This window comes from Phyllopteryx taeniolatus, chromosome 17, assembly GCF_024500385.1.
Source record: "Phyllopteryx taeniolatus isolate TA_2022b chromosome 17, UOR_Ptae_1.2, whole genome shotgun sequence".
In the NCBI taxonomy this organism is placed as follows: Eukaryota; Metazoa; Chordata; class Actinopteri; order Syngnathiformes; family Syngnathidae; genus Phyllopteryx; species Phyllopteryx taeniolatus.
The window spans coordinates 12,387,940-12,411,381 of NC_084518.1; the positions used below are offsets into that span (position 1 = coordinate 12,387,940).

The window sequence follows — 23,442 nt, forward strand, 5'->3', positions numbered from 1 at the left end:
GTTGTAGTGCATTTTAGGTATATCATGTAATTTCATCAAAAGCTGAATATCCTTAACTTTTAATGAGTAGTGAATATTTATAATACATGCTCAATAGTGCACTGATTTGCTCCAACCTTTTCAGATCAGTAGGAAGTCTGATTTTAACGCTGGTTTCATTTCATTTTTCCCAGTCAGAGGTCTACAGCATAAGACTGCAAATACACTACAGTATGCAGGTAATGTCTTACACCTGAATGGTTGTGAAATTTTGGGCTGCTGGAGCCTGTCCCAGCTATCATCGGGTGGGAGGCGGGGTACATCCTCAACCGCTCGCCAGCCAATCGCAGGGCACATAGAGACAAACAACCATTCGCACTCACATTCACACCTAAGGGCAATTTAGAGTCAACGTAGTACGCATGTTTTTGGGATGTGGGAGGAAACCGGAGTGCCTGGAGAAAACCCACCCAGGCATGGGGAGAACATGCAAACTCCACACAGGTGGGACCGGGATTTTGAACCCCGGTCCCCAGATCTGTGAGGCAGATGTGCTAACCAGTCGTTCACAGTGCCGCCCTGTGGCACTTAATGTTTGCCAAAACTGGAGGGAAAGGTCATTTATATGACAGACACCTTGGGAGGGTGCATATGTGCAGGTGTCTGTATGAGAAGCCCCCTGTGTCATAACTGGAGCTAGAAATCAATTTTGGGCTGTTGGGGCTTTGGAGCATCTTCAGCCAACTGGCACATGCTTCCTTAACATTGTTTTTTTTTTTTTTTTTTTTTTAAATCTCTGCAGGAAAAAAAAAAAACCTACCAATGTTGTTACTCATTTTCTGGGTGGAATAAATATCTTTTTCCTGTCTTGGCCCTTAAAGGGATGGTCATATGTGTGCTGCTACACATGCATGGCTGGATTTAACACCTGTGCAATAGGGTGCACTATCCGTGCACTCGCTGTGGTTTGAATAAGTCATTTCATGGTTTTCAACAGTTCCAGATCACAGACTCATCGGCAATGCAGACGCTACTTCTTTGTTGGGAGCACTTTGCCAAACGGGAAGCAGAAAAGCAACACGCACACAAAAATCATTACACTCCACTCACTCGCCTGCAAAATCTTGGCAACAAAAGGATATTTGCCCAGATGTCACTTTGCAAACTTCTTAGCTTCGGATCATCACCAGATGTCATTAATTCAAAGTGTGAAAGAACTGTAATACCGACATAGAATGCAAAAGTACATTCTTCTGTTTTTGTTTCCACTCTAGTACAGGCTGTATCACCATATTGAACATTGTACAATTCAACTTAGGTGGTAATTATATAGGGTAAATGCTAACATTTTGTAAGTGAACATAGATATGAGCGCCCTTTCTACACAGATACCGGTTGTGATGTAATGTCCCAGCCAAGATGATTCCAAATTATATTTAAAAAAAAAAAAAAAAAAAAAAAAGATTCCCCACATCCCAAAAACATGCATTAATTGGAGACTCTCAATTGCCCATAGGTGTGACTGTGAGTGCGAATGGTTGTTTGCTTGTATGTGCCCTGTGATTGGCTGGCAACCAGTTCAGGGTGTACACCGCCTCCTCCCTGATGACAGCTGGGATAGGGTCCTGCACGCCCGCGACCCTAGTGAGAAGCTGCTCAGAAAATGGATGGATGGATTTAAAAAAACAAAATGTTTCTCCCCCCTCACAATGACAAGAATTGGCAACCAATTATATTCAAATAATTTCATCTATCAAAAAATGTTATACAGTGGATTGCACACACAGAGAAAATGAACAAACCCAGGCCAATGTAAACAAAACTCTCTTGGCGAGGGTAATAAAGAGAGGTGTATTAAAAGTTACATTATTTTACGAATTCAAAGTTCGTTATTTTCAAACGTAGTGCCTAGCTGTGGCGACCCCTGACAGAGAAAAGGCCAAAGTCCCTTCTTCTTCAGTAGAAAACAGAACATTTGCAGCTTTGCTGTGACGTAAATGTTTATAACTGGTTCCAAAGTTATCTGTCTGATAGAGCTCAATGTGTTAAACTAGGGTGTCTCCAGCGGACCTGTAACCAAGTGTGTGTCCCTCAGGGGTCAATTCTGGGTCCGGTGCTTTTTATGCTTTAATGTATATTAACAATATAATTCCGGAGAATATCTGTCTTTATCATCCTTATCTCCTGTAATCCTAGGTCTCCTCCTGGCTAAAGCTCCATAATCCACATATTGACTTTGGACAAGATTATGGATTGAAGCACCCAATGTCACTCGGTACGCCTTACAAGTTGACTCAGTTCAAAATCCGCTCTCACCTCCTCCTGAAACCTCTCCAAAGTCCCCCCCCCCCCCCCCCCCCCCCCCCCCCGAATATCCTGACCTACAGTAGCTACTGTGTTCAGTAAAGAGCTGGCTCTCACTTTGCCGAGACATGCTAAACTTTGTTTTCATCTGGATGATGTCCTTATGTTTTCCCGTTCTCTTGAAGAACATCGTCAGCAAGTGAGGATGGTTCTAAAGAGGCTCCTGGAGAATAAGCTGTACGTCAAGCTGGAGAAATGTGAGTTCCATGTCCACACTGTAAGCTTCTTGGGCGACATCATTGTCCAAGGCCATCTCAAACTTGACCCAGTTAGAATAAAGGTGGTCGCCAATTGGACAACCTCCAGCAACTGCAAGGAACTCCAGTGGTTGCTCGGCTTGAGCAATTTTTACCACCCCTTAATCCATGACCACAGTAAATTAGCAGTTCCCTAATTTGTCTTGCATCCACAGAGTCTCCTTTCTGGTGGACCCTGGAAGCAGTATTGTAATGTAATTTTGTAGCAGAAGCTTCTGTTCTTTCATTCATTCATTTTCTGTACCGCTTATCCTCACTAGGGTCGCAGGCATGCTGGAGCCTATCACCGCTATCTTCGGGCAAGAAGCAGGGTACACCCTGAACTGGTCGCCAGCCAATCGCAGGGCACATACAAACGAACAACCATTCACAGTCACACCTACGGGCCATTTAGAGTCTTCAGTTAACCGACCATGCATGTTTTTCAGATGTGGGAGGAAACCGGAGTACCCGGAGAAACCCCACGCAGGCACGGGGAGAACATGCAAACTCCACACAGGCGAGGCTGGATTTGAACCCAGGTCCTCAGAACTGTAAGGCAGATGTGCTAACCAATCGTTCAGAGTGCCGCCCTGTTCTTGTTTTTTTGTGGATGGAACTTTGCTCCAAATATATAAGTATATCCTCTACTATGGATAACATGTACAGTACTCTGTACAAATACTGTATGTTCTTAGCAGTAGATAGCAGTGTTGACAAAGAGCCTATTGGCAAATTTGTTTAGCTCACATTTTATTTTCTGCATGTCTCAGAACTATTAATGTGCATCCTTTTAAGTGAGCACATGCCAGCGAAAAATGTTGTGTGTAAAAGGTGGAATGATTCATGTGGTGCCTTACCTTGTTCCATTCCAGCCTGGTGGGTTGTTCTCATCTTGGTAATGTGTCAGCACACATTAGGTGCGCCAGTGAGCAATCGTCTCAGCCAGGAGCAGGTGGTGGTTACTTGAACCTGTGGGAGGAGGGTATCCCTTCGTGTGTGTGTGTGTGTGTGAGAAGGATGGTGAGAGGGGGAGGGGGGGATTGGTCTATTTGCCATCTGGAGTGCCAGAACCATCCCAGGTGAGGTGGAAACCTCAATCTGGTGTTTCTATCAGTCCACACATTGGCTTCTATCCTGAAACTAAACCTTTTTTGGAGATGAACTTCAGGTCTCTTTGCCATGCCCCTGGTGAGGGTACACACCAATTTGGAGGGTGTGAAATGAGCCATGACAACGTGTGCCACAGCCCGCTCAAATAAAGCCAACTGACCCAAAATCAGAGATCAGTAGGCCAAGTACAATTTCTTCACGTAGAAACACCAATAGAAAACTATTTGTGTCTCCAGGTGTGGCTGGGGAAAGAAGTCTGGGCCCACACAACTCATTTGTACCCAGATGAGCAAAGAAAAACTGATACATGGATTCATGCAAAATGAGGAAGAACTTAATTTACGTGTGTATTTGAATACATTGAGGGGCATTCAATGAAGAAAGTGTTCATGTTTCAGCCCGTCTTTCTGGAGAGGGAATCGCAGCCTTGCAGCAACTCTGAGTAAAAATCCATCCATCCATCCATCCATTTACTGAGCCGCTTATCCTCACAAGGGTTGCGGGAGTGCTGGAGCCTATCCCAGCTATCTTTGGGCAGGAGGCGGGGTACACCCCGAACTGGTTGCCAGCCAATCGGAGGGCACATACAAACAAACAACCATCACACTCACATTCACACATTCAAATAACCTACCATGCATGTTGTGGGGATGTGGGAGGAAACCGGAGTGCCCGGAGAAAACCCACGCAGCCACGGGGAGAACATGCAAACTCCATACAGGCGTGGCCGGGGATTGAACCCAGGTTCTCAGAACTGTGAGGCAGATGCTCTAACCAGTCGGCCGCCGAAAATCATTTCTTGAAAATGCACAATCATATCAATGGCAAATCGAGGAAATTTGTAAGAATAAAGTGGAGTTTACTTTTTCATGAGTGGAGATGATGGAGAACACAAAAAATACAAAAATGTGGCTTATCCCATACAGTGCATACATTCAAATGGTTTAGGAAAATAAACCTGGCTGGGAACCTTTTTTTTTATTTATTTATTTTTTTAACCTAAGCTGCAGTTTGCTTTCGGATCAAAGGCCAAAATACATTTGAAAATATGATTGATGATAATCATTTTTGTAAAGGCAAATTTACAGGCTGTCAAGTGGAGGCCAAAGCAATAGTTGACCCTATAATCAATAACTGTCCATTTTGAGTCACCACAAGACCACCTTGCAAACACCTATATTTATTTATTTAATTTATTTTTAATACTCATTGTGTGGACCTTTCATAAAAGCGAAACAATGATGACCTGCTCTGTCAAGTAGCTGTAATTGTGTGATTGAAAAGAAGCTGGAATGTTATCAGCATATGTATTGTACAGTATATGGGGCACTTCAAAAGAGCACAGCTAATTTAATAAATAATGCATAGGGTTCTATTAGAGGCCATCTCCATGTCAAGCGTTGATGCAATTAAAGGGAGAGGCGGCATACAATATGTAGGGTGAGTGGAAATAAACATTGCATTGTTTGTATCTAAATATATCTTTTCAGTAATACTAATCTCATTGCTCTTTCCCTTCCCGTGTTATGCAGCCTTCGCTTAAGTATTGACAGTGTTTTTCCAAAGGGATATTTACTGCTCCCAAATCCTGATGCCTATACACCCATACATTACCGTGTCCTCTCCAATCCTAGCCCAACCTTACCTCTCCACCCCCAACAATTGTACTTGCTGCCTAATTTTCTAAGCCAGTTTGGTTGTCACCCTTAATCCCTTTTAGTCCTTTTACCAAAGCGTTGAAATCAACATAGTAGCAAGTCACCAAACGTATGAGTTAGTTTACTTTGAATTGACTGTTCATTGTACTTGCACGCTGCAAAAAATTGTCTCCATCATCTAGCTCTTGGCTCTAGCTCCAAAAGAAACAGACATAGGTTCTTGTGTAGGTTTTAGCTTAATGTGTTGGTTTTGTTTTTGCACCAGTGAAAATATAATAAGGTCATAAGGGCAGTACAGTGGACTCACGGTTCTAAAATGGTGGGTTCATTAGACAAACATTTTTCCATAGGTGTGAATGGTTGCTGGTCGACACAATAGGTGCCTTGCGATTAGCTGGCAACCTGTCCAACCGTCTACCCCACCTCTTTCCACTTACTTCACCTGAGCGGCAGGGTATCTGAAGCTAATTCCTTACTGAATTTTTTCCTACAATACAAAGTAAAAACTCAACCATGCGACAGCTCGTAATTCGAAAATCTCATAAATTGGGACACCAAGTCAAGGTATCACTGTAACTATTTTTGCACACTGTTGTAAATTTTGTTGTGCAGTGTCTAATTTTTATGTGTATAATAGGGAAGTTGCATACCACAAAGTTGTTTAAAATCTGTAAAATTAAGTTATTTGGCTGAGATCATCATAATTTCAGTTCACGTGTATTAAGATGTTGGAAAAACCCTCCTTTTGCATAATAGGGAGCTGGGGTGATTCTAGGATCAGAGGTTCAGGGTAGGCAAGACAAATTTCACCGTTTTGCACATACAGTAGGCATTAGTAGGCATAAGCACAAAAGGCATTATCTACGTAGGAGAAGCATAACACTTGTGCATAGAAATTTTGACAAAACAATCAAATCTAATAAAGGTGATTAAAATGTTGAGCCACAGTCAAAGAGGAATGGATTTGATTTACCAAACAAACTTATTGTAACCCTACTACTTTTCCTGGAGTAAACCAGCCCCCCAATAAACACATAAACAGATATTGACTTTTGTTAAATACTTTGAATACTAATATGCTATAAAGTCTGCTCCTTCCTCTATGTCCAATAATAGGAGTTATAATGTCAATGGGAATTCACCATTTACATGCACGACACAACAGCATGCTTATCTAATTCCAATTCAAATACTACAGTTGTGATGGCGGTACGGTGGATGACTGGTTAGAGCATCAGCCTCACTGTTCTGAGGACCGGGGTTCAATCCCCGGCCCCGCCTGTGTGGAGTTTGCATGTTCTCCACGTGCCTGCGTGGGTTTTCTCCGTGCACTTTGGTTTCCTCCCACATCCCCAAAACATGCATGAATTGGAGACTCTAAATTGTCTGTAGGTGTGAATGTGAGTGCGAATGGTTGTTTGTTTGTATGTGCCCTGCGATTGGCTGGCAACCAGTTCAGGGTGTACCCCGCCTCCTGCCCGATGTTAGCTGGGATAGGCTCCAGCACGCCTGCGACCCTAGTGAGGAGAAGCGGCTCAGAAAATGGATGGATGGATGGACAGTTGTGATGTCTCTGACCACCTGAAATCAGCTAACTCCGATAACACGCTGAGCTACAGTTAAATGCAGCAAAAATGAGAAATGCTAATGATAATAAAGTGTTGGTATTGAGTGGTAAAAGTTAATAAATGTTCCACACAGCTGGTTTAAACCCAGTCAGGGAGAGGGATTCGGTGGAACAAACCATTTTTGAGGTAAGGGAGTGCTGTTTTTTATTAAAATATTACGTTTCACCCGAATAGTCTGTAGTTATGCAATTCTCTATTTTTTTTTTTTGGTGTGTGTAGATGTGTAGTGTTTTTTTTATTTTATTTTTTTTTATACAGCGTGTGTCATGCTCTGAACGCCTCCCTCGCAGCACTCTTCTTCCTCTTCCGGATTGGCTCAAGGTTCGCGTCAGTCATAGCCGTGTGGGCGGGACTTGGTCGCCTCACTCTTGCTCCAAGTGAGCGGGGCAATGAGGCAGTACATCTTCAGTTTACCGGAGGACGGCAGTCGTCGGTCGGTAAAGGCTCACAGTCTCTACAACTGAACCTCACAGCTCCTGTAAACAAACCAGAACAACAACAAAAAACAAATCTACAACACCGTTTTTGTATCCATTTTAAACCTGACTCGACTGCAGCTTACAACCTACGGACTCGGTCAAAAGTGTACCTCGAACGGAGCAGGTCCGGTTTGGGGAGCTACGAGGCGGACAAACTATAGAGGCGTGCGCGGGGAGCAAGACAACGGGAAGACAGGATGAATCTCAACAGTCATGCCATCTTTACCCTCTATACTGTGTATAGCATTCTTCTTAAAGGTAAGCTTTTTACCCCTTTTCTGTTATTTAATTATTATTTTTATTTTTTATTTTTTTTTAGAGGGGGCGATCTATGTTTGCGAGACGGCGTGCGCACCGCAGGCTAACAACAGGGGCAAGACGAAGGGTCAAGCGCTTTTGTATATATCATCTACAGTACATGCGTGTGTGCGCATATGTGCACCCTTGCATCGGGAAAGTGACGAGAGGGCACCCTGGGGTCTTCTCCCTCTAGATTCAGTGCTCAGGAATGTATAAGGTGTTTATCAAACACACGACCCGAGCACCTCTTCTTCCTCTGCGTCTCCCACCAGCGGCAATGAAAACATGAACGCGTGCCCAGGAAGAGGAAGGGAGGCGGACACACCTTAACGTAATACTTGCAGCCCCCACATGACTGTGGACATGCAGCTTTCTGATGAGTCACTGTTGGCGATGCGCTGATGCATATTTTTATTTATTTTTCATTTTAATTTTTTTGGTGGCGTCTTTTACGCGAGGGAGTGGAGTTGCAGGAACAGGTGCACCACCCAAATTTCTCCAGTGTCGATATTGTGGTTGCCCCGTGTGAAGTGCATGATGACCACTTAAAAGGTCAAGGCCACGTGGTTTACAACACCTAGAGCGGGTTATATGCATACTGATGTATAAAATATGAGAGGTCCTACACATGACTGGAAAAAAAATGTGCGTACTTACTGCACTTTTCATGGGGGGTGTACTTGAGAAGATGAAGCTGGTACACCAAACACATGACACATGATCTCCACTGACAATACAGCGTCTCATATGCCCCAAAACAGATGTCTGTCGTAGTACCAAGACTGACCTGTTAGAGTCAGCATAATGCAGGGCTTCGAGACTGCCGTACCAACACTGACCTGTTAGAGTCAGCATAATGCTGCAGGGCTTCTAGACTGCCAGCAAATACAAAGAAGAGGAGCAGCATCATGCTACAGGGCTTCTAGATTGCCAGCAAATACAAAGAAGAAGAAATAAAAAAAGCTTGAACTGTTTGCTTAGCTTGTAACTACATTGCGGTTGCAAATGTTGTAATTTTTAGGGATATTCGATAACACTTTTTTTCGACCGATACCAGTATGAGTATTCACTCGAGTACTCACCGATACCGATAGAGTACCGATACCACTAGTACTTTTGATACATAAAATTTCAATTAACAGAATGACAGATAATTGTGTTTAAATACCTTCCTTCCTTTATGACGCGCATGATGATTCGCCGATGTGTCAAATTGCCGTAGTGTAGCACCAACTACTGGTGTGGAGGATACACTCTGATTTATTTTATTTTATTATTTTTTTAATAAGTATCTGTGGGTGTAGTTGGTAGCCTTCACAAATACCAAATACCTTGAAATAAGGCTGTTATTGGCCTGATACGTACTCGCCCAGCCCTAGTCATTTTTGTTGTGGCGAATGACTTCTGATACAACAGAAGTAATTTAACCTCAGTTGTGTCCGTCAACAGCGCTAGGTCACTTTCTAATTGGTTATTGTTCTGTTTCAAGTCACAATCACTGACTTGGCCAGCCATAAATATTTAACATTTATGACCCCGACTGTTTTCCAATGAGGAGGAAAAAATCACTCTTAATACACCCCACAACACAGGAAAAGTACTCTTTCGAAGACATCAAGCAATTGAGCCTTTGCCGACTTTGGTTGGAATGGAACTCAAAACATTAAGTGTTTACCCTGCTTTGGAGGAAATGTTCTTAAAAGCTCCTAAACGTTTAACTCACAAACGCTTATAGTTGGTAATGGTAAACATCTTTTTGATCATTGCATCATATTTTAAACAATCATATTGTAATGCCCTTGTATGTGGTAGGATGACACGGTCGCTTATTAATTTCTATCGCTTTATTACCCCGAGCGGTAACAGAATGTACATTCATACGAGAGCCGCTATTGGATGCAACTCACGCCCTGTTGCTCCACATGCAGACTAACTTGAGCCAACGTTCAACCTGAAATGTTCCTTGCTGACGTCACAACCGCCAATCACCAGGCCTGCCACACTGAGTTACGGATATTAGAATATATTATGGACCTCAGACCTTATGGATCTGACTGACATCCTTGATAGGAAAAAGGTTCTCCATCCCTGGTTTGACTGTTTGTGGACATAAAGCTTTGTGATGAGTTACTGCGCTGATGCATATTTAAATTTTTATAAATATATATTTATTTTTGGGTGGCGTCTTTTATGCGAGGGAGTGGAATTGCAGGAACAGGTGCACCACCTTAATTTCTTTTTTCTCTTAATGTCCATATTGTGGTTGACCTGTTTGAACACTTAAAAGGTCAAGGCCGCAGGGTTTAAAACACCTTCAGCGGGGTATACGCATACTGATGTATAAAATATGAGAGTTCCTACTCGCGCTTTACCGTTTATAGCCACCAACCATTTTTTTTTTTTTCACAGTATACTTACTGTAATGCCATTTCATGTGGGAAAGGAGAGCCACAGTCGCTGATGTACTTTCAACAGCTTTTTTCAACAGTAGTTTAATGAACGGCAAGAAAACCGTAGAACACAGTGAGCACACATGCAGAAGCTGCTGTCGGCCACAGCGCTCACCCATACAAGCACACGCAGACTTGCCAATGTCACACGTGTCCCCACAGGCTCTGCCTCTTAAAGGCACAGACACATACTGTAAGTTACTCTGTGATTACCATTCCCATATTGAAAAATCCTCTGAAAATGACATGAGAGGCCTGTTAAGTTCATGCACTAGTTTCCACAGGGGGTTAAAGGTTGCCTTCCATCAAAAAAAAAAATTGTAATCCTTGATGTTTCCTTTTATTGGGTTTGCGAGATAATTTGAGTTGAAAATGCCCAAAATGTTCTTTTTCAAGCTATTATAGTTTGTCTTTTAAGCCTGGCAGTTGATACGTCTGGTTTCTCGTTAAATGCAACATACAAGTCAGCTTTGCTCTGATTGGATTGTTCATCTTCTCAATGTTAATATGGAAAACAGCTTTACTCTGATTGGTCGGTGGCGAATGACGATATCTCGGCAGCTGGGCCAAGCATTCAGAGCGACCGTGCGTTAATTTCATTCGTGGAGGGCGGGGGGGGGGGGGGTCTTACTATCATCATGAAGCAGGATTCACCAATCCTTGGATTGTTTTTGTATTCTACACAAGTCACAACCCCCACAGATGTTTCCCAGGGGACATGTCAGAAGGGAGGGAAGTAAAAAAAAAGGATATTTTGAAATGGGTCCTATTCATCCATCCATCCATTTTCTACTGCTTATCCGAGGTCGGGTCGTGGGGACAGTAGCTTTAGCAGGGACGTCCAGACTTCCCTCTCCCCAGCCACTTCATCCAGCTCTTCCGGTGGGATCCCGAGGCGTTCGCAGGCCAGCCGAGAGACGTAGTCTCTCCAGCGTGTCCTGGGTCGTCCCCGGGATCTCCTCCCGGTGGGACGTGCCCGGAACACCTCACCAGGGAGGCGTCCAGGAGGCACCCAAATCAGATGCCCGAGCCACCTCATCTGGCTCCTCTCAATGTGGAGGAGCAGCGTCTCTACTCTGAGCTCCTACCGGATGACCGAGCTTCTCACCCTATCTCTAAGGGAGAGCCCGGACACCCTGCGGAGGAAACTCATTTTGGCCACTTGTATCCGGGATCCTGTTCTTTCGTTCATGACCCACAGCTCGTGATCATAGGTGAGGGTAGGAATGTAGATCGACTGGTAAATTGAGAGCTTCGCCTTTCGGCTTAGCTCCTTCTTTACCACAACGGACCGTTACAAAGTCCGCATCACTGCAGACGCTGCACCGATCCGCCTGTCGATCTCCCGTTCCATTCTTCCCTTACTTGTGAACAAGACCCCAAGATACTTGAACTCCTCCACTTGGGGCAGGATCCCTTCCCCGACCTGGAGAGGGCACGCCACCCTTTTCCGACTGAGGACCATGGTCTGAGTTTTGGAGGTGCTGATTCTCATCCCAGCCTCTTCATCCCTATTCAATCACTATAATGTAGTTTTGGTGGTCATCTGTCATGCACGTTTTGACGACAGTGACCGGAGTTACATTCAACATTATAAAATATAGTTCAGTATTGTTGTAAAACAAAACCCAACACGTATGCTTTTATATACTTTTTTTTCATAGTTTGTGTTGCTGCAAAGCCAGCTGACTCGCTCGCTCCAAATATGTAAATGCACTTCCAGCAGTGTATGAAAGCTTATTTTACCGGGCTGGAACACAGCACAATTCTGGTTCTGAAATGCTTAGGAATTTCTCCCCAAAAAATTGAAGCCATTTTTTTCCTCAACTTCTCTGAGTTTGGCAGGTGACGCAAAGTTTAAGTGATGCACAAGATGCAGCCGTGTTTCCACTCAGCCATTTTTACCCGAAATGAGTCAGCATGTAGCAACCATGATGTGAGCAGGTTCTTGAATGGTTAACTTTTTATGTCACAAATAGAAATTTAATCCCATCATTTTGCAAATCTAATCCGTTTAGCGTCTTTTCCATTCAATCGACAACCCGCATAGATGTTAAACTTAAAACAGGTCACTGGCTCATTTTGACCCATGTTATGTATAAGACAGTAGAAAAAAATTTGATTTTGATGGAAGGGGACCTTTAAGGCTTTGCTCACTTTTTGGAAGCTTAAGCAGGGGAGGGGAACCTCAGTTGCCATTTTAGTTTTTATAAAGTCAGAGGGCCATACTAAGTTCACCAGAACAATTGAACCAAAGTTTATTATATATTATGAGCATTCGTCGTGTTTTAATTTGTTCTTGGCTTTAATTTGTTTTTAGACTTGCATGGCAGGCCGGCTCTTAATGCTGTTTAGTACCGTGTATAGCGCATGTGTCATAGGTTGCCCTTCCTTTCTGTAAAGTGTGTGTTGCATGACCGAGGTGCTTTTAATTCTTTATTATTCTTTATTCTCCCCAAAGTGTCACACACTCATGCGCACCGCGCGCGTGCATGTGTGTCGATTGCATATATCCCCACAAATGTGTGCTTTGTTTGGATAGCTTATGTTCGAGAAGACCTAAGCAATGAGAGCAAGTGCGTGTCAGTCTCTTTTCATGTAAGGCTGGCAAACACACACAAACACGTCACACAGTATCAGCAACCCTGAAGAGAATAATGCTAGGCTGCTTGATTTGAGCAGTCATTTCCCAGTGCAAGGCCTATTATTGTATAGGTCGCACACAGCAAGCAGGTCAGCCTCCTCCTGAATGGAGTCAATATGACTGAAGTCATATACAGTACAAGCTTGCTGCTGTATATGGCAGCTGGCATAGAAAGATCCACAGATTAGACCTGTGCAACTGATAATGCAAATGTGTATCTTTTTTTTTAAGATCGAAGCTGTTGTTAGCGCTTTTGTCCAGCATGTGCCCATGAGCCAGAGAAAAGCGCCTGTTATGCAAATTGGACACTTATGCAAGAGCCCGGGCTGAGCGGCTGGCGAGGCAGAGGGCAACGGAGGAAGAGGAGCTGATGTCAGAACAATATGGGAGCAGAGCTGTGGAGGAGGAATGTGCAATCTCCTGATGATAAGAGTGGAACTACTGCACTTTTTGCATTGTTTTGGTTTATCTTCTGTGCTGCCGCCTTGCTCGTTCGCTCGCTACTGTGTCTGTTTCGAACTCTGATCTCGCTAGCCGACGTACGAGCCCCCGCTGAGGCATGTGTTTATCCCCTCAGTGAATCTAAGCTGCTGTAGGCTGACCCTCCATCCCTCTGCGCCTTCGTTCATTCCTCCCTTGCTCTCATCCGCCTGTCCTGGGGTTCGAGCTTTGTAGCGAGGCGGCGTGGGAAAGCTTCTGATAACAAGCGGCCTTGTGTGTGTGTGTGTGTTTGTGTTTGTAGAGCCACTGATTAGATGGCAGAAACAACTGTTTCTTCCACATGCACCACACTCTCCCCTCCCACTTCTGCATCCATTTTCATGGCTGTGCTCTGACATGTAGAGCATATGAGGTGCTCTGTACCTTGCGTTGATGCCATAAAATCTCAAAGCTTGGAATCCTCTGTGGAGCAGCGCTGGACCCCTGTGCCTCATGCACACATGCACGCAGCCAGGCTCACATGCACAGAGCTCCACTGTGGATTCTCTGCTGCTCTGCCAAAGGATTTCCCCTGATCAAAGCCAGTCTTTTTGTTAGTCCAGGTGTTAAAAAAGTTGAAACAGAGAGGAGGAAGTGGGTGGAAGGGATTGTGGTAGGATTCAGAAACTACAAGCTCTTCCTGGCACAGCAGAGGTATGCGGTGCAGAGCTGCCCCTGTAACACAACGGGCAATTTCACACCTACGATTCATTCTTTCTAGTCAGTTGATGAGTTCATCTTTGCTTTGGTTTTATTTCATGCAGCTGAAACAAAAATGTCTGTGATTAATTGAAATATAGGCTCTATAAGAGGCCACTATTTGATTTAAAAAAAGTAACACACATTTACACATTAAGCCTAATCCACCTTTGACAATGCCTGCTATTAAGATTCAAAATGTTATCTCATACTACACCACAATTCCAATTAAGTTGGGACGTTGTCTTAAAAATAAATAAAAAACGAATACAATTATTTGCAAATCATGTTCAACTTATATTTAATTGAATACACTACAAAGACAAGATATTTAATGTTCAAAATGATGAACTTTATTGCTTTTAGCAAATGATCATTAACTTAGAATTTTATGGCTGCAACACGTTCCCAAAAAGGGTCATGTTTTACCACTGTATCACCTTTTCTTTTAACAACATTCAATAAACGTTTGGGAACTCAGGACACTAATTGTTGAAGCTATGTAGGTGGAATTCTTTCCCATTCTTGCTTGATGTACAGCTTCAGCTGTTTAACAGTCCGGGGTCTCCGTTGTGGTATTTTACGCTTCATAATGCACCACACATTTTCAATGGGAGACAGGTTTGGACTGCAGGCAGGCCAGTCTAGTACCCGCACTCTTTTACTACAAAGCCATGCTGTTGTAACACGTGCAGAATGTGGTTTGGCATTGTCTTGCTGAAATAAGCAAGGGCGTCCATGAAAAAGATGTTGCTTGGATGGCAGCATATGTTTCTCCAAAACCTCTATGTACCTTTCAGCATTAATGGTGCCTTCACAGATGTGTAAGTTACACATGCCATTGGCACTAAGACAGCCCCATACCATCACAGATGCTGGCTTTAGAACTTTGCGTCCATAACAGTCCGGATGGTTCCTCTTTGGCCCGGCACGACGTCCACAATTTCCAAAAACTATTTGAAATGTGGACTCGTTGGACCACAGAACACTTTTCCACTTTGCATCAGTCCATCTTAGATGAGCTCGGCCAGAGAAGCCGGCAGCGTTTCTGGGTGTTGTTGATAAATGGCTTTTGCTTTGCATAGTAGAGTTTCAAGTTGCACTTACGGATGTAGGGCCGAACTGTATTTACTGACATTGGTTTTCTGAAGTGTTCCTGAACCCATGTGGTGATATCCATCCATCCATCCATTTTCTGAGCCGCTTCTCCTCACTAGGGTCGCGGGCGTGCTGGAGCCTATCCCAGCTATCATCGGGCAGGAGGCGGGGCACACCCTGAACTGGTCGCCAGCCAATCGCAGGGCACATAGAAACAAACAACCATTCGCACTCACAGTCATGCCTACGGGCAATTTAGAGTCTCCAATTAATGCATGTTTTTGGGGATGTGGGAGGAAACCGGAGTGCCCGGAGAAAACCCACGCAGGCACGGGGAGAACATGCAAATTCCACACAGGCGGGGCCGGGGATTGAACCCGGGTCCTCAGAACTGTGAGGCTGACGCTCTAACCAGTCGCTCACCGTGCCGCCCCATGTGGTGATATACTTTACACATTGATGTCAGGATACAACCTCCACCCATTCCTAATCTGAAGAACATTGTAGAATGTCATTTAGAATTTTTGGATAATACTCTCTCTTGAGATAAAACAAAAAAAAAATATATATATATGCCGGGACAAATATTTGCAAATGTATGCCTAAATGTACTCAGTTAAACAATGAATCTACTAAGAGCATGACATACAGTATGCATTCATCCATTTATTTCACTTTCTATACATCTTATCCTGTTCAGGGTCACCGTAATCACAATTGAATCCCACACCATCTGCATGAAAGTTAGCTATGTGAGCCTCTACGCTACAAATGGCACATGGCATGTTCAATTTCCTTTTTTTTTTTTTTTTTTAATGTGGTAGCCAGAACAAGAACTAAGTACTTGGGCAATTTTTTATAAATAATAAGTTCAGAACACAGTCTTTATAAAAAACATGTTCCATTATGCTTCTTCAGTTTTGATCTGTGAGCGTGTTCACTGAACTCTGATACTGAGGGCTTTAGCACTTCTTGGCAAGTATTCCCTAGAAACACAACACTCTGGAGTAATTGGTGGTATGATGGCAATGACGCACTGTCATGGCTGCTTATGTTAATCACAGTACAATAGAAGCATGCAAGTCATCAAACATCCAATTTTCTTGTCAGGCTTACATTCAAACAGCATGCTGCATTTTTCAGCAAATCATTTAAGTCTGTTGAATTGAATATTACTATATCAAAGTGATGAGACATTGTTTATGCTGTTTTCTAATGCCTCCCTGACTGCAAATACATGTTATTCAAGACTGAAATGCACCCAGGGGAAAAAAAACACATCTTTGAATGTATTGTGGCTTAATTCATTTCCAAAATTGGCAATGCAGCTCTGCCTCATATTCTTTAGTCAAATTGTATGAGAGAAGATAACGAGGCCGTGAGTTTTCAGGCCAAAGAAGACTACTCCCAATAGGGAGCAGGATTCGCTTATATTACTGTAAACAATCCTGTTCTTCTCATATAAAAACCAACACACTAATTGGATATGATTCATCTTAACTTTAATTAGACTTCACACCGATCTGATCGGCTTGATCGGTATCGGCCGATAATTAGCATTTTATGCTGATCGGCTGATGGGCTTTAATGTCATAATTCGCCGATCCGATCAATGACGTCATTGATTGGCTCCGCAAAATACATTTACTCTGGGTCGCCATTGCGTATAGTATATTTTAATCCCAAAGCAAGTTCATTTTTAGCCTTGCCGCGTGATGTAGTACTGTAAATATCTGACAACCAATAGTTATATAAAAAAAAACAAAAAAAAACCTGTCAGCCTTGTAAAACAGGGAACAAGTCTGAGACAGACAACACGTAATGCCTGGATCAGACGACAAGACAAATTTGGTCTTTCACGATTGCACTATGTCAGACTACTGCAATGACTACCGCATCCAGTCTTTTACGATCACTGGGCTTTATCTTGTCAACTCAAACACGACTGGATACACTCATTACCATGGCGACGACAACATTGGTTTGCGTCGTGTGTATTATAAGAACAAAATGAGGAAAAATGTGTACTGGTGGTCACCGGTGCTCGGGATAGGACTTTAATTCAAGGATTGCTTGAGGTACGTTCACATACTTTTAATACGATACCGCTCGCAAGCAGGCAACAAAATGTTATGTAGCCGAGCAAGCTAGTGCTAGCACTAACGGTTGTACGTAAACATGCTGGTGTTATGTCGAATCTTGCTCTAAAGTTTCGGTGTGTGTGAAGTAATTTAATTACAATAAAGTGATTTAATTAGAGTAAGTTAACCCATTATTTCTGTCATGTTGTAATGTTGGCTTGACCTGACTGATTAGAGTACATGACCTGAATAGAGAATACTTTGGAAGATACTCAGTGTACAGTACACAAGTATATGCAGTAAATGAACAAGTCATTTAAATAGACACATTGCTCAATCTTGTGATCGGATCGGTGATCGGTTTTTTAAACTCGATGATCAGTGATTGGCCCAAAAAATCCTGATCGTGTAAAGCCTAACTTTAATGTATGATTGACTTTTGTTTCTCATTTAATGACACATTTCGTTTGTATTCTCACAAAATTAATAGGGAATCATACATCAGATTTAGCACTATATTATGCTCAAACTAGACTATGATATAGCAACTGTTGTATGGCTGCCTTCCTTCGAAAGACTTGTGGATAAGCGAAAACCCTTTTAGTGAGGCTCTCCAAAATCGTAACTATGCCATGGACGAATGATCTGATTTGTTCAGGTTTGAATTCCTTTTCCTCACAAGAGTCATAAAATTGCATTTACGGGTTCTGGATAGTGATGGGAATAATACTTGTTTAGTCACTTAATTGATCATTAAGAATTCTGTCAGTTTTATTTCGCTGTTGATTGAATCTCGACGAGTTTGCTGTCTAGTGAAGGACACCTTCAGCTATGAGAAGTTGAGGGACTGCTGAAAGGATTGTCGGTACCCCCCTACCCACCTTCCACATCTTGGTCACTGGCTCTTCCGGCTCCTTCCCTCAGGTAGGCGCTACCGATCAATGCAAACTAGAACTAGTAGACATTACAACAGCTTCTTCCCTCTTGCAACCAATTTCTTAAAAAGCTAACCTACAATTCCATTGCAACATTCTGCTAATTGTTTTGTCTGAGTTTGTCATTTCTGTCAGGCCAATTATAAATTACTTGTGCACTCACTGTAGTAGTCTCGCCACGCTGCACTATTTGCATATCTGTTGTTGACCAATACTAGCTACTCATGCCAGAGTAGCATCTGCTCCATTTGCACACTGATTGAGGAGTATCTGCAACATTTGCACAATCAGTATTGTCCCAGATTATTGCACTACTCGCTTGAAGTCTCGGCACCCTTTGCACAATGGTCATTGCACCGGACTATTACTATATTAGTCATTCAAACTGCTCTAAGTGCTAGAGGACTCTGCATCTTTTTGCACAATTGTCAAAAAAACAAAATAACAAATTTGTACCGGCATTACCAGATAACTAGCAAGCCTTTATTGCTCAGTGACTGTTTTTGTCAATGTCTATATGTCTCAAAAGTGTTCTCTGTCTGTTGTCGTACTAGAGCGGCTCCAATTACCGGAGACAAATTCCTTGTGTGTTTTTTGGACATACTTGGCAAATAAAGATGATTCTGATTCTGATCTGTGCAAACCTCCATTATGGCACCACTTCTCCGGGCAACATTATCCTTCTCAATATAGAAGTTCAGAACATTTGGAATGAAATCCAGCTATTTTACCTGAAGTCGAAGTGCCCCTCCTTAACACAACACACAAACACAAATAGACATTTTGTGTTCATGGCGTGTGAACAGATCTGGGTGTAAACATGCATATGATGTCTCTATTAGCATCAAATTCCAGGAGATTAAAGTGTGGCTAATCTCCCACTCCAGTCTTCTTCTCAGGGAAAATTTTAAAAAAGATAGAAAAGGAAAGTCCTAGAACTCCCATGAGGATTCTGTATGTTGTCGTCCCCCCAAATTCACTTGTAAAAGAGCAAATAAATGAAGTAGGTTAATGTAGCATGCAGTTGAAATTAATGTGCTCTCCAGGTTCATGTATCACGCTCCTTCTTAACAAGCCTTATCCTTGATAATGTTCTTTTCATGTTATGTACCCTTTCATCTGACAGCTCCTTTTCATACAAATCCCTGTGGGCCACAGTCGAGAGACTTGCTCCTACATGTCACAGTAATCATTTTCTTGAGCCGAGATAAAGATATGGTCATAGCGTGGCTCTGCCTCCCTCCTTCTGTCCTCCCACTCCGTCGCCAATATTGTTTGGGGACTGCGTCCGCTCCTAACAGAAATGAATTCAGCCAATGCGAAGATGGCCCATATTGCTGTGCAGAGACAGCCAGTTCCTTATGTTATGTGTATGCCACAATACGCACATAAAATGCACCTGCACACTCACGCCCCACAGGTTGGAGACACAGCAGTGAGAGGAACGAAAGACAAATGCGCTCTTGTTTGGAATTACATTTTCGCAGATGTTATGGACTGAAGGGTACTACTGTTTTGTCCACATCTTTTCAGTCATCCGAGCTGGCAAAATTATTCATGGCTGTTGAAGGAAGAGAAAATGGAAAGATGCAGTTTTTTCTCCCACTAAAACTCAAAGGCCTAGAAATATTGGCATAGCACCAATTCTCCTCTCTCCTCTCTGTAGTGCTTTATTTTCAAAATCGTTGAATGGAGCATCTTTTCAGTGTCTAAACAGAAAGTGAAGCCAAATCCACACACAACCCCACGGTTCCCACCACCTCCCACCGTCACAGCGCTAGTATTCATCTTTACTACCGTAATCACAACTGTAATTCAACAAAGTAATCCCTAAAATGAGAAGCATCTATCTATATGCTGATGCCGATTTCCCCTTGTGGCTATGAGGCAATGGATATTCAGTCACATACTATGTTTACTATTTTACTTTAAATTTGCTTCTAACTATAGCTATGTTAATGACATTCGCAAAAGTCATTCATATGTTAGCCCCCAGCTAAATGTTGTGGCTCTTTTTAAAAAAAAATAATATTTCAAAATAGGGATTTAGAGCTTAATTGCCTAACAAATTCTGACACATTATTAAAGTGGAGTTATGGCATGATACTAATTGAAAAGATGGATTCATTGCACTTGCACACATCACTATCTGCGCTTGTTTTAGCACCGTGAAAGAAAGAAGCCTGAAAGTAGCGAAATCTAATTGAAACATAATTCCCCTAAGACACATGTTCGTGTTAATTGACTTTCTGTGTGCGCCTGTGTTTCCGTGTCTGTGTTTAGTTGAGTGGGTGTGGTTTTTTTTTTGTAGCCCGAAGTAAGTTGCTAGTTGCTTGTCTAATCAACACCCGGAACCCCCTGCCATTCGCTTCCCCCTCTCCACCCATTTTTAAATTGGACCTTCAAAAGTTATTAGGCTCTTTTTTGCATATAGTACATTTCTGTACACACGTGAATTGAATAATGTAATGAAATTATATCATTATAATTTCTTTCATTATATCATCATTATATCATATATATTTGGCAGACTGGGGTGGTGGTCCCCCTTTTTAAGAAGGGGGACCGGAGGGTGTGTTCCAACTACAGGGGGATCACACTGCTCAGCCTCCCTGGTAAGGTCTATTCAGGGGTGCTGGAGAGGAGGGTCCGTCGGGAAGTCGAATCTCAGATTCAGGAGGAGCAGTGTGGTTTTCGTCCTGGCCGTGGAACAGTGGACCAGCTCTACACCCTCGGCAGGGTCCTCGAGGGTGCATGGGAGTTCGCCCAACCAGTCTACATGTGTTTTGTGGACTTGGAGAAGGCGTTCGACCGTGTCCCTCGGGGAGTCCTGTGGAGAGTGCTTCGGGAGTATGGGGTACCGAACCCCCTGATACGGGCTGTTCGGTCCCTGTACGACCGGAGTCAGAGTTTGGTCCGCATATCCGGCAGTAAGTCGGACTCGTTCCCGGTGAGGGTTGGACTCCGCCAAGGCTGCCCTTTGTCGCCGATTCTGTTCATAACTTTTATGGACAGAATTTCTAGGCGCAGCCGAGGCGTAGAGGGGGTCCGGTTTGGTGGCCTCAGTATTGCATCTCTGCTTTTTGCAGATGATGTGGTTCTGTTGGCTTCATCAAGCCGTGACCTCCAACTCTCATTGGAGCAGTTCGCAGCTGAGTGTGAAGCGGCTGGGATGAGAATCAGCACCTCCAAATCTGAGACCATGGTCCTCAGTCGGGAAAGGGTGGCATGCCATCTCCAGGTCGGGGATGAGATCCTGCCCCAAGTGGAGGAATTCAAGTATCTTGGGGTCTTGTTCACGAGTGAGGGAAGAATGGAACGGGAGATCGACAGGCGGATCGGTGCAGCGTCTGCAGTGATGCGGACTTTGTATCGGTCTGTTGTGGTAAAGAAAGAGCTAAGCCGAAAGGCGAAGCTCTCAATTTACCGGTCGATCTTCGTTCCTACCCTCACCTATGGTCATGAGCTGTGGGTCGTGACCGAAAGAACAAGATCCCGGATACAAGCGGCCGAAATGAGTTTCCTCCGCAGGGTGTCCGGCCTCTCCCTTAGAGATAGGGTGAGAAGCTCGGTCATCCGGGAGGATCTCAGAGTAGAGCCGCTACTCCTCCGCATTGAGAGGAGACAGATGAGGTGGCTGGGGCATCTGATGCCTCCCGGACGCCTCCCTGGTGAGGTGTTCCGGGCATGTCCCACCGGGAGGAGACCCCGGGGACGACCCAGGACGCGCTGGAGAGACTACATCCTTCGGCTGGCCTGGGAACGCCTCGGGATCCCCCCGGAAGAGCTGGATGAAGTGGCTGGGGAGAGGGTAGTCTGGGCGTCCCCGCTGAAGCTACTGCCCCCGCGACCCGACCCGGATAAGCGGTAGAGAATGGATGGATGGATGGATGGAATGAAATTATACAGTTATGTGTTAAAATCACATTCAGCCTATCCTTCTGGCTTTCACTCTTTGGTCTTTCGCAATTTCAATGGCTCTGTGGCTCAGGCTAGCCGGTGGGAAAGTGCCCAATGGAGTTTCGGATTGGTGTGAGATGGACTCTTTGCCGACTATTTAGAATTAAAGGGTGCAATTAAGGGATTACTTTTGAGAGACACGGGTGTGATATTTCATCGAAGTGAAAGAGTTTCCAACAATTACCAACTACTACCACTGTTCTCCAGATTTCACTTGACATGGAAAGATATTTGTTGGGCTACTAGTCTAAGTAGGGAAAATATTAGCTTCCTTGAACCCTATCCCTATTTTGTTCGATTGTGATGAATGGATTGTTGATTAATTGATATAAAACGGAGTGCACTACTTGGCTGCAACTTGGGGAGGAGCTCTTCATTCAGTCTCAATTAGTTTACAGTTTAAGAAGATTCACATGACGTCAATTATGGGAAGTTGAGCTTTATCCACTCATACAGTATCTCCACTGGGCAGCTTCTTCTCGTCACAGAGCTGGCATCAAAACAAGTGTTTAGAATACTCAAAAGAGCATAAGAAAGCCAAGTGCACATTAAGTTGACATCGTCAGCAAACATATCCTCTTTGACAACGTGACAAGATGACATAACTGCTTACATTCTTCATTGATGCCATGTTCAGTAGCTCTGTGTTCAGTAAGTTTAGTACTTTTGGTCTGGACCAAATTACCCAACATACACTCACACACTCTGAAGCAGACAAGCCACAGAGTGATAGTGGTTCTGATTTGAGCAGATACAAAATTTATGATTTCCTTGTGCTTTTTTGTTTTTCTTTTAACAATGGCACCAAACATAACCTGTGAACACAGCTAAATCAACAACCTCATGTTTACATGCTAGCCACTTGCTACCCTGTTACTAATCTGTGTTGCTCAGGAATTAATCTATAGTTAATTTGGTTCTAATCCAGGTCTGATGGCTTTGTCAGCACCTCTTCTCTTCTTTGGCGTCGGACTAGTTGATTGAGATATGTGGTACGGGGAAGGGACGAAGGAGTCAAATAAGAAAATTTCTACCAGCTTAAATACCAAATAAACTGAGACCCTCGGTTCTGGTGAGCACCAGCATCCATAATACGCCTTGGGGCACCCACGTTATGCTGGGTGTGTGTGTGTGTGTGTGTGTGTGTGTCCAAATTTCATTACTTCTGCACCATCTGTCTTTTTTGCAAATCCATTATATGCTCCTCAACATTATTACCCGCCATTCTAAGTGGTGCACACCCCTGTGCTTACTCCTATTATCCCGCTCAGTGGAACAGCATCTTTCTGTTTTTTGTTTTGTCTGTGTGGATCCTGTGGCTTGTTTGGTATTTGGCAC

At 43.5% G+C, this 23,442-nt stretch overlaps 1 protein-coding gene across 3 annotated transcripts in view; it reads left to right on the top strand.

Moving 5' to 3' along the window:
• The first annotated feature begins 7,105 nt into the window (after positions 1-7,105).
• Positions 7,106-23,442, top strand: part of cadm2a (cell adhesion molecule 2a) — a 307,569-nt gene continuing 291,232 nt past the window's right edge. For 2 of the 3 annotated variants that reach the window (XM_061751328.1, XM_061751332.1), the window contains exon 1: positions 7,106-7,715. In XM_061751328.1, coding sequence (XP_061607312.1) covers positions 7,655-7,715 — 61 coding nt within the window. In that variant the 5' untranslated portion in view covers positions 7,106-7,654. The remainder of the gene's footprint in view (positions 7,716-23,442) is intronic. The other variant, XM_061751330.1, reaches the window with a different exon arrangement.